This window comes from Drosophila virilis, chromosome 2 (genome assembly GCF_030788295.1).
Source record: "Drosophila virilis strain 15010-1051.87 chromosome 2, Dvir_AGI_RSII-ME, whole genome shotgun sequence".
NCBI classification, from domain to species: domain Eukaryota; kingdom Metazoa; phylum Arthropoda; class Insecta; order Diptera; family Drosophilidae; genus Drosophila; species Drosophila virilis.
In genome coordinates, this window is record NC_091544.1 from 34,634,439 (window position 1) to 34,646,896 (window position 12,458).

Genomic DNA, 12,458 nt, shown 5'->3' on the forward strand with positions numbered 1-12,458 from the left:
GTCCTGTTTGTTTACATTTTTGGGTTTAATATTCTGGCTTCAGAAAATGTAATAGTATCCAGCAGATTTTTTAGGTCATCATTAAGTCGATATTTTATTAAAAGTAATTCGTGATTAAATTTAATATGTTTTAAAGGATTCAGTATTATAGTAACCTTATTGAAATATATTACTTTTTGAGTTTCATTAAACAATGGAATTTTGATATAAGTTTGATTATGTGCAAAACTAGTTTTTTGTCTTTTGCGAATTTTGTACGACTACGACCTAGCTGGTTGTATACATGTACAACCTTTACATAGGTATCGGTGATTTTGCCAGTAGGTTCTTAGGGAAGGAATATTTTTTTCTTTCACGTTTAAGGTTGAGGGGCCGGAAACTTAACTGGCTGCGTCTGCAAACAACACACTCGCCTTTAACCACTGACAAAATCAAACTCTCTGCTGTGCATTTGGGCACGATTGATTGATGCTGAGTTTATGCTGCCCATATGCACAACAGCATCTCTGGGTCAAAGGCAAGTTGAAGGCAAAGGGCATTACGAAGGGCACCCGATATGATGTCCTCCTACTCTCCTGTGAGCGAATCGGGGGGCCAGTCGCAGCGCTTCTGCGCTTTTTCGCTCTGCGCAGTGGATTACAATTGGGCGTCCCTAAATCTGGCCCCCGATAACCTAACCACACAACAAAAACGATATCGACGCGGCCGATAATATCGAATGCAACATAACAACAAACAGAAGGAAAATAAAATAATGTCAAATGCAACAATTATTAAAGCCTTTCTCTACTGGCTTAAGAAATGTCACATTTTCAAATTTCAAATATTGGTGGTCCGCCATTTGTCGGTAACATGCGAGTGGGCAAAGTACCACTTTCTTCAAAAAACAGCTGATCGAGTTGCCTTAATTCACATAAGCGCCGCAAAGTTTTTCTTCCAAAACTCAAAGAATGCACTTTCGAAGTAAGGGTTTCATTCTTGGTACTCTTTTCCACATTTCGCCATGTTTAAATTCTGTGATATAGCAGCTGTTATGGTTATGATACTTTCACATTTTTCAAAACAGCGATAGAAATCTCGATTAGTCATCACAAGAAACACGAAATGTTCGGGGCAAACGGCATATTATGTGAAATTTAAAATGACATTTCTGAAACCAGTGGACATAGGCTATAAGAAATACATATGATAAATATGTTAAAACGGCATCTGTGTCATTTATGTCGGTACCACTACAGGAAACTGCTTTAGCTCACTCCGATCTATATGATTTGTGTGTGCGGCATCGCTGTTTTTTATCTCACCCTCCCTACAGATGCTTTGGCTTACTATTGGCTCTTTTATTATGTCTAGGGATCACAATGCATCTGTGTATGTTTCCGCACAAGCAACAATGCGCACAAATTCAATTTTTTCACTAATGGCGGAGGCCTTCGCTTTTGAAGGAACGAGTAATATAAAATAATATAAGGATTTGCAAGGTCGATGCGAAATTCTTGCATTTTAGCTCGTTACTTCATTACTCAGCTATATTGACATTACAATTACTTTTGGAAGTGGTTGTTACCAGTAACTAGTTACTTTTTAATACTTGATACTTGAAATGGGGTAATTAAATATTTGTCATCTTTAATATCCATCTCCACTCCAAATAGAATTGCTTAGGACTATCAATTCGCAGGAAAGTAATAGAACTTCTGAGGGCCTTGGTACTTGTGTTAAGTATTAGTTTAACTATAAACTTTTATTCAATATATAATTAATTTTTCTCATTTTCCTACTTTAGATAATATGTTTTCCGTTTCAAGGGTTATGTGCAGCAGCCTTAAAAATATTTGCATCATTTCCTTGCCAAAAGCCAATCGGGTTGTATATTCACAATTACAGCTGCCTCTTAGAACTCAAAATTTCACAACTTTAAAAAAACCCGAAACATTTCAAATATCAAGATTACGTACCCATTGTAGGTGCATGGGTACAATTATTAAAATAGTGCACGAAGAAAATAGGTTTTTTATAGAAATGAACGATGAAGTTGCTGAATTGAAATACTCTATTAATGATGGAGTTATGGAAATAAAGCAGACAAAGGTTCCTAAAAAATTGGGCGGACACGGTCTGGGCAAGTTATTGGCTAAGGTATTTGTATACCATCTCTCTTCAACAAATTTTATAAAGCGTTGCTATGCAATCTGGTTGCTATTCAACAAACTAAACCGTACACACATATTTGCATATATCAAAAATTCTTTATTGAAGAAAGTCCCCGGTCAACTTTAGTAGTCCGGTTGTTTCTTAGTTAAATACATATTAACATGCGTTCAATTTAAAAAATACAAATGAAAAAATAACACTTGATGTGATAAGTATGTAAATAACTTTAAGATATAACAATTGTTTTTACATACATATGTTTGTATGTTTGCAGTAAAGATATTGTATGTGTAATTTGTCTCTTTTCAGGTAGCTTTGGAATATGCCGTACAACATGACTTAATTCTCAAAATATCATGCAGTTTTGTACAATTCTACATTGAACAATATGAACCACGTTACTTAAAATATATCTTGTATTAACTGTGTAATTTATTAATAAACCTAAATACTATTAATATGGACGCTAACGACTATAAAAGCTTAGTACTGTACTATGGAAGAACACGGTTTTATAATTCAATGCAGAAAACGGCATTGGACGGATTAACCAAGTTTCCGTTGCAATCAGACTTTAGATTGTTCAATGGTATTGCGCTTGCCTTGGGAAATCGAATGCAGGAGTGTATCCGTGAATTGAACCCGTTAAAAAATGAATTGGAATTAGGGTTGGCAGCCAAAATGGCACTAATCTACGCCCACAAACATTGCCGCGTAATAAATATGGAAGCAATACAAGCACTTGAAAATCGAATAGCCGACGAAAACAAAACCATCAGCACTTCTTCATGTTATTATACAGCTGTCTTCTTATACTTAGTTGGCAATTTTGATGTGGCCCTAGATTATATCGGGAGGTCTATGAAAAATGAAGTCAATTCTGATGCAGCTCTGGTCCTGAAAATATGGTGCGAACTATCTATGTGTATGGATCTATCTACCAATCGGAAATTGCACAGCTTGCTCGAAGGGTGTATTTCCCGAAGCAACGGAAAGAATATTGATGCATCATTAGCACTTGTGCGATATTTACAAAAGCGCCGACAATTTGAAGAAGCCCTTTTATTAATCAATAAGCTTAGCATACGATTTCCCGACACAAGCATACCTCTTATTGAGAAAATGGAAACGCATCTTGCTGCACTAGACTGGGATAACTCGCTGGAAACTGCCATTAAAGTGATCAATATTGAGTCTGTGAACGTGGCAGCTCTGCGCAATAAGGGCATGTTGAATATCGTGCGAGAAAGCAATTTCAAATCTGGGATAGCTACACTTCAACAGCTGCTAATTTCTGTAGAGTATTCTGAGCCCGGAAATCTTATACTTCTTGTTCAAATATGCCAACTATTTTCTCGGATCTGTTCAAGAAACTCAGAACTACTGGAATTGACGCTGCGATGTATTGAAAAGGTCAATGAATTGAATCCTGATAATGTGAGCCTTTTAGCCGAATTAGGCTATCAGAAATTATTACTAGACAATATTTCCGATGCAGAACTAGCATTTCGCTCGGCTTGTAACGTTGATAGTAGCAACTTTAATGCGCTTTGTGGCCTAACGTTGTGTAAATTGAAATCTCCTACAGATTTTGAGAGTAGGCAACAAATACAACAACAGTTAGCATACCTCATGAAGCTAACTGATTTTAAACCTAATGCAATGGTTATGTATATGTCCGCTTTGTTTGCCGATCCAAAGGAGCAGAAGACGTCAGTGAACTTGTTGGCAGAAGCAGCTGAGCTACATATTCAAAAATTAACTTATCTGCCCTTTGGTTTTGAATATATATGCTCCATGAATCCTGATTTTATGCTTGAGATATGTAGGGAGCTGATTCGACAGACTCCAGCTCCAATAAAAGAATCACGTTATGACTTGGATTTGGGTCAGGAATCAGTGCATATTACCCTCAAGCACAGTGTAAACATACTGGAAACCATACTACATTTATGTCCCGGACATCAAGAAGTAAATACATACTGATTAAATCTGTATAACACATAAATTTTTTTATATTTATTTTGCAGGCCTTGTTTTTGCGAGCAACGGTTGAATTTCTTTGTGGTCAACATTCCAAAGCCATAAGCCGTTTGCAGCGCATTCTTAATTTATTTGGAGATACATTCACCGAAGCTCATATATTATTAGCTCAAATATTAGTGGAAAAAAGGCAATACTTTAAAGCGTTAGAGTATCTAGATCTGTCTTTATCACAGGAATTTACAGTCCGAGAACGGCCCATGTACCATTTGTTAAAGGGTATAATACTTAAGCATCAACAGAAGCTATCAGAAGCTTATCAGAGTTTTCTACTTGCGTTGCAATTATTTGGAGAAATGTCGAAAGGTGTCCAGCAGATTTATAAAACGCGAACCTATAATAACATATCAAGTTCTCATAAAATGACTATATACATAGAGTTAATTTATGTTCTTCGCGAGATGGGTGATGTACATGGAATTTACGAAAGTGAACGTATTTTGCAGTCTGCCATTGAAGAATTTAGGAGCACAAGTGAAATGGGCCGTTTAATTATTGCTCATTCGCAGCTTATGCTTGAAAAATGTAATGTTAGCGAAGCTATAAATCTCCTGTCGGCGATCAAACCAGATGAATCATACTATACACAGGTAAGTGTGAAATTCAAAATGGAGAAGTATATTAATGGATAGGCTTATCGTTTCTTTATATTGGGATTTATTTTGTCACCTTCATGGAAAATAAAATTATTTTGTTTACCGCGAACCTATTGCAATTGGATAGAGTATAATTGTTTTCGGCAAATGTCTGTAGCAGAAGGAAGAACTTCTGACCCCATAATGTATATATATTCTTGGTCTGCATCTACAGGCGAGTCGATAAAACCATCACCTTCTGTTTGTTTCTTTGCGAACTGGTTTCTCGAACTTTTCATAGTTCCGTCTTTCTAGCACTGGACCACTATATCGAATAACTGCCATAAAATATCAAAAATTAGGTTCTTTTGTATACAATTTTTTTATGAAGATTTATTCACCAAACTCGGCAATTATTAGTTTTAATGCCATTTAAACGCAAATCTATAAAAAAAAAGTAGTACAAAGTACAAATTATTTTATGCAGTATAACATAACATTCAATAACATATCTTATTCATTTTATGAGCAATATTTACTTTATATTTATTTATATACGACATATAAGAGAACAAATTTATAATAAATGTGAACAGCATCCAAGTTTATGGAGCTGAAAGGTGTATACAATATTAAAAAAAAAAAATGAGTATATAAGTTGGGTGCTACTGCGAAATAGATTTGCAGAACATTCTGGAAATGACATACACTGTATCAAGAATGTCTTCGTACAGAAATTAAAATACATATTCTTTGCTAACACAAAAGCTAACTCACAGATGTTCTTCAAACAAAGTAAAAATGCAGAAAACTATCCAATATGTTTTAATACAAAATTTATAAAAAAAAAAGTGATTTAGTTGGGAGTTCTCGACTAGGGAATTCCCTGAACCCTATTCTATCAACACCATACTCTGCTCGCGCTACGAGCTCGTTTGCCCGAGCAGTAATTCAAGCAGAAATTTATGCAATTCGCAAGTTCGCGCTAGCTGCAGCAATCACGTTTACTATAATAACTTCTGTTTCTTAACCAGAGAACCATAAAATTAATTTTACTTCATACATTTGGTATGTTCTAAGTTGTTCTATTCAAGAAGTTACATGTCAAGTTTAATAACTCTAGCTCTACAACTTAAGTTTCTCAAGTTTTTAGCTCTTATAAGTTTTGAGATCCTTGCTTTCATACATACAAACGGATGGACAGACAGACGGGCATAGCTAGATCAACCCGGCTCTTTATGCTGATCATATATATTTTATGGGGTCAAAGATGCTTCGCTGTGCCTGTTACATACATTTGCCACAACTACTTTATACGCTTTTAATTATTTTTCATGGGTTCAAGGTATAAAATTAAAATTATTAATTTGTTTAAATTCACGTAGAAGACAAACATATTTAACTTATATTTTTAAATAGTACTATTAAATAACCAGTGATTTAATAAAAATAAAAATCAAAACGGAGCGCACCAAAAAAGTCAGTCCGCTTCAAAAAGGAGGACGATATTTAGATTGTTCCTTCTGCCTGTTACATATATTTGTACATCAAATTTTAACCCTTACCATGTCAATGAGTAATTTTCAATAAAATTATAGAATACCCTACAAAATAATCATATATAATATTTTTGTTTTAGTAAACAAGAATAAATTTAAAGTAATTTTATTTTAAAAAATGTTTCCCTTTTCCGAAAACAGATTTTAAATGTTGAAGTGGTTAATATAATAACTCAAAGTAAGATAGGGATAGCAGTGCAACATGTCAATGGTATTTTTGTAAGTCTTATAGAAATTAAATTTGTAATCAGTCTATTTTCAATCATCTAGATAAGTGGTATTTCAGGTTTCATTATTATTGTTTTTTATTTGTGAATTCTCTGTCAATTGTCTTTATGGCATTATTCCCAAAGAGCACTACGTATGTGCCTTTCAGATGATGTCCATTACAACGTACATTGTCGTAAAATTTTCTAAAGCTTTTGATTATATAATTTATATTTATGCTAATGATGATGAAGTTTAGTTTTTCTGTCCAGACATGCTTGCATGCATGTGTATGTATCCCAGATTCTCTGGAATAGGTGTCTTTGTCTGTATTGCTTGTTTCATTTATAGATAATATACTATTTGCTGAGAGTTGAATTCTATTTTCTTCAAAATCTATTATTTTTTAAAATTACGTCGTCCAGAGGGTGACTTGTTTTTGATAGATCCGGCATGTTCAGCATATATTTTCTGCGTATGCCCCATAATGTCTTTCCCAGTGTAATTTTCCGCTATAACTGACTAATTAAATTTCTTAAATTTTGAATTAAGCTGTCTTCAAGAAATTATGATTATGTAATGTTGTGCTTATGGAGAGTTGCGAGCGGTATCAAAAATTTGTAATGGGGGATGTTCTTTATGAATGAATATGTGATTTTTTAATGCATATTGGTTATAAATTCAATTACCATCATGTTTTTTAAAATCCTTGATAATGCGCCAGACACTACGTTTTTTTCTGGGCTTATGAGTAGCTCTTCATTATTTTCATCGAATTCGCTTTCCATCTCCCAACAGGTAATCCCCCTTTCTTGAGTGGGTGATTGATTGAATGTAAATATTTACTTTGGAGACACCATATGGATATCCCCTAAATGATTTCAGTATCTAGGTGCTAGGTAGCCATTTCTTTCTTGTCTGTCATTATTATATATTCGCCTTTCGTACTGTGAGAGTACTGCTACTATTGCATGATCACAAGGCACCTGTTGTCAATACGAATTTTTTTTATAGGTATTGTAATATTACTACCTCGGATATTAGGACATTTTTAAACGCTGAGCCCAATTAAAATGGGTAAAAAGGGTGGTGTTTGTGTGCAAAAGTAAATGTATGTTACATTCTTGATCAGCTTCGATAGCCAAGTCGATCTGGCCATGTCTGTCTGTCCGTCCATCCGTCTGTCCGTATGTATGTATGAACGGAAGAATATCAGAACCTATAAGAGCTAGAGAAATTTTAGCTGTACTTTCTCCAAGTGCATGCGCAGATCCAGTTTGTTTCCGATAATCGATAACTTTTTAAGAATACACAAATATTCCATTGTACAAAATGATTAAGAAACAAAAGTTACATGATTTGATCGCGCACGTTTTAGCAGCAGCTAACGTAAATTCTTATAACATATGTATTCATGTGCACACACACATTCATGCACGTCTACTTCGAATTTTATCAACAGCGTTGTAAATGCGATTGTTTTCTGTGCAGTTATTTTTATTCGTTTTTTCTTAATAAAACTGAAATATAGGTGTGTCTGTTAAGTAGAGAGTTTGAGCACTACCTAAAAATGGGTATTAGGGTATATTGTATTTGTGCAAAATCCAAGCACCTCTGACCCCATTAAGTATATATATTCTTGATCAGCACCAATAGCCAAATCGATCTAGCCATGTCCGTCTGTCTGTCTGTCCGTATATATGAACGCAAGGATTTTAGAACCTATAAGAGCTAAAGATTTGAAATTTTAGATGTAGGTGCCCGCACAGATCGAGTTTGTTTCCGATAAGCGATAACCTACTCCGTTTCCAAGCAATCGATTAAAATCGATTTCGATATCCTGTTTTTTGGGCAATTTTTGTAAATAATAAGAGCTAGAGTTACTAAACTTGACATATAGCTTCTAAAATATAATATATATATGCATTTGATGTTGAAAGAAGAGGGTTCAGGGTATCCCCTTGTCGGGAGCTCCCGACTAGAACCTCGTACTTGTTTTAGTTTTGGATGGTGAGGCTGCTGAGTAGAGTCGGCAGCAAGTAATGCCGTCAGTTGCGATCTCGAACCCTGCCAATGGAAGTCTTATAATGCTTTTAATTTATCTTTATTACTTCAAACGAGAGCGTAGGACGTGCTGCAGTTGGTGTTGCAATATAATTTCAGTGTATACCCTATTCGAGAACTCCAGAAAAGAACTTCTTACTTTTTTGCTGGTGTGGCTGTCAGTTGCAAGTTCGAACCCTGCCAAGGGAACTTTTTTTTAAATTTATTTGATGGAATAAGAGGGTTCAGGGTATTCCCTAGTCAGGAGCTCCCGAGTAGATCCTCTTACGTGTTTAGTTTTTGAATTGCTTGCATAGTTTCGTCGTTTTAAATGTGTTTCTAAGCCAAAACTCCATTAGAAATCTATAAGTAACGTTGTAAGAGGCTTACCTTATGAAGCAAAGCCCATTAGAAATCTCCTATAATGTCCTGGTAATCCAAGAAATTTTTTTAAATCTTTAAGAGTTTTTGAGCAAGTAATTACCGATAGCCTATGCTAGGTTTGTGACTGTACCTTTTTCTGATATTACAAATCCTATGAATTTTTCTGTTTTAAAAAAATCGCACTTGTCAATTTATGATTTTATATTTACTGCATCTAATGTTTCAACAGATTTTATCTAAATTATCTTAGTCGAAAACTATTATATCTTCAATGTAAATGTAAGAGATCTTCCCTATGTAAAGAAAATTCTTCCATTTTTATACTCTGAACCCATTAAAAATGGGTATAAGGATCCAAATGTATGTAACAGGGAGAAGGAAGCTTTTCTGACCCCATAAAATATATATATTCTTGATCAGCATCAGTAGCCGAGTCGATCAGCCATGTCCTTCTGTCTGTCCGTCCGTCCGTATGTATGAACGCAAGGATCTCAGAACCTATAAGAGCTAGAGACTTGAAATTTTAGAAGTAGGTGCTCCTAGGGCCCGCGCAGATCAGTTTGTTTCCGATAATCGATCACTTACTCCGTTCCCAAGCAATCGATAAAAATCGATATCCATGTCCTGTTTTTTGGGCAATTTTGGTAAATAATATGTGCTAGTCACCAAGCTTGACATATAGCTTCTAAAATAAAATATATATATATATTTGATGTTGGAAGAAGAGGGTTCAGGGTATCCCCTAGTCGGGAGCTGCCGACTAGAACCTCTTACTTGACTATATAACATTATTTTAAAAGAATTTGATTGAAACCACTCTTCAGATTCAGCACGAAAAATAATTTTTTATTGATCCACTGCGTAAGCAAAGACAAACTAAACACTAAAATGAGTAACGCCCATACATTTGCATACGACGCAAAATTTCTAGCCTGGCTTCCTAAACTGGCATTTACGATTTCGCACGACATGACAGCCGACTGCTGCTCATTTAGACGAATGAATGCCGAAGTCGCGGCTTGCTGATTTTGACACGAGCAGCTGGTCGACGGTCGCTTGCGTCGCTTCGTTTTCGAAGTACATTGAGCGATAAAGTTTTGAACTTACGATCGGCACAAAGCATGAAATGTATGCTTTATTAAAATGATATATTACCCTAGATACGAAATAAATTTTAAACAGGGCGCATCTTGTACAATAACTATGTTAAGAAATTAGCACAAAAAGATTGACTTCACTTTTGTTTTTGGACAGTGTATGCTTGAGTAAAGTTCTTGTCTCAGCCAATGGCGTGCAAGAACCTTTGGTTATATGCGTGTATTATGCAATTATAAGAACTTTAAAATATGTATATATGTGTTATTCACTGCTATAGCTTTAGCTGGCAAGAAATTAATCCTGTTAGTTTTATAGCGCTGATCATGACCTATTTTGTATATATTTTACGAAGCCAACGTCAGTACACAAAATGCATTCATATGTCAATACAAATTTTAGATAGTTCATGATTAGCGTTTGAAACTAAGAAAAATTATTTCCTTCCCAGCCAGAGACTTTGCCAGAGGAGTAGATAACAACACATTTTAATATGTTCTTATGAATGTATATTCACACACATACAAACATAATTGTTTGCTGCACAGCCCTCTTAGAGGCGAAGCTGAGAATGTTCTCAATTTACAAAAATCAAGCTGCATAGAAACATTTTGTTGTATGGCGTTACTCATCTTAGTCCTTAGTGTAAGTACCAATTTTTGTCCGGCATAGAGTATTTGTCATCTATTGCCACACTATTTTAGTACAATTCGCAAAGGTGAATTGACCGGGGAGCAAGTTTTTTATTTGGCGGATTACTTCGCCCTTAATAGTAATTGGATATTGATACAATTTTGAGTATTATTTTTGTCAATAGTTTCGGTATATTATACTAAAGTCTCCTTCTTTTCTGGTTGCTGCTGTTCTTCCTGTGTTTTTATAGTTTGCTCGTTAATTGTTACTGTCAAGCTCTGTTCTGTTTTTATCTGACCAGCTGCATCTGTCTGGATATAGAAATGTCTTGTCTCAAATTGGGGTCTGTCGGGTTTCAAGACATGGTTGTGGGGCTATAGGACGAAGCGGTGGAAATGGAAACGGTAAATTGGGGATTTGTCCAAAGTTAGTAAAGAGCTGTTATTGTTTTTCTTGTATTGTCTTTGTTACAACCTGATTTTGTTACTTTAATGTTTTATGATGGAATTAGTGGTCCTCGTTAAGTAGTTGGGATTTGGGACTGGGTGTTGTGTTGTTTTTTGAGGTGGGTTTCAAAATGTCGCAATTTTCATTTGGTTGAGGTATCATATGAGTGGTATGCTTGAGTTTTCAATTTAAGTTGTAACGTGGTGAAAAGATCTGTTAGCTCTTTCATGACAAGGTTGGTGACACACGTCTACACACAGTCCGTTTAAAAAGGTATTGTTTGGTAAAGTAACCAACAGAAACAACAGCGACGGCTGATGTTTTACAGAATAACAGCCAAAGAGCAAATAATGTTTGCGTGTTCACTGTACTCTGCTGCCCACTCTCTTTGGCCTTTTGCCTTCTACATTGTCGTCCGCTGCTCACCGCTCTGAGCAGTAAGCGGATTTTGACTTGCATTTCGTTCGTTCAGAGTTTTAGATGGTTGCCAAATAAAAATTATACCATTCTTTAAGTACTGCGCGTCTCAACATAAAATAAATTATTTTTAGCAAGTGACTTCAATAGTAGCGAAAAGCTTGTTCGCGGATCTGCACAAAGTTAGTTGTTTTACATTAACGCCGTAGAAAAATCCCCGTAATTGTTGCGTGCTAAAACCATCTATACGGTACCTAGCTCGAATCGAAAATTGTGCGCGCAGACTTGCGTTGTAACTCGGCATGTGTGATTTTTTTTGTGCAAGTGCAAGTGCAGGTGGAATTAGCGAAGTGATGTCAGCTATGCAATCGTTGGAACCCAGGCTGGTGTTCTTGAAGTAAAGATTAAGAATATAAACGATAGACTCCATAGATTATCCTCTGAACTTGTTCCCGCGTGACTTCACGATGTTGATTACTACGAGCTGCAAGATTGCATAAGCATGGCATCTGACTTGCAGGCGAAAACCAACTGACAGCCTATTATATGTGATTCATGCCAGCATCTAAGAGGATCTGCAGTTAAGTTTTGAGTAATTATAAAGCGGCTACAGGTATCGTTTCCGCGGCAATCGAGGTAAGGTTCAGCAGTCTCCACATTGTTTCACTCTCAATTCAGCCGATGATTTGCGTTTTACTATTGTTACTGCAAACCACTCTCGGTTGCCTCAACTTAATCTGCCGGATTTTAGTGGCGGCTACACAGAATGACAAGGATCCGTATTTGACAAATATTTAAACATTCCAGCCTATACGGTCATGCCTCAAAGGAACAGCACTGGATACAATTCTCTTTAGCACTACTTAGTAAGCGTTTAAATAATAAGCGTCTTATTTTTCAG

At 35.7% G+C, this 12,458-nt stretch overlaps 1 protein-coding gene across 11 annotated transcripts in view; it reads left to right on the forward strand.

Moving 5' to 3' along the window:
- The first annotated feature begins 1,574 nt into the window (after positions 1–1,574).
- LOC26531925 (tetratricopeptide repeat protein 21B) overlaps positions 1,575–12,458 on the forward strand; it is a 161,649-nt gene continuing 150,765 nt past the window's right edge. For 2 of the 11 annotated variants that reach the window (XM_032433957.2, XM_032433958.2), the window contains exons 1-3: positions 1,615–1,709; positions 2,464–4,125; positions 4,185–4,787. In XM_032433957.2, coding sequence (XP_032289848.1) covers positions 2,614–4,125; positions 4,185–4,787 — 2,115 coding nt within the window. In that variant the 5' untranslated portion in view covers positions 1,615–1,709; positions 2,464–2,613. Of the gene's footprint in view, positions 1,718–1,786; positions 2,140–2,463; positions 4,126–4,184; positions 4,788–12,458 lie in introns of those variants that run through there. The other 9 variants (XR_011416261.1, XM_032433959.2, XM_032433956.2 and 6 more) reach the window with 8 other exon arrangements.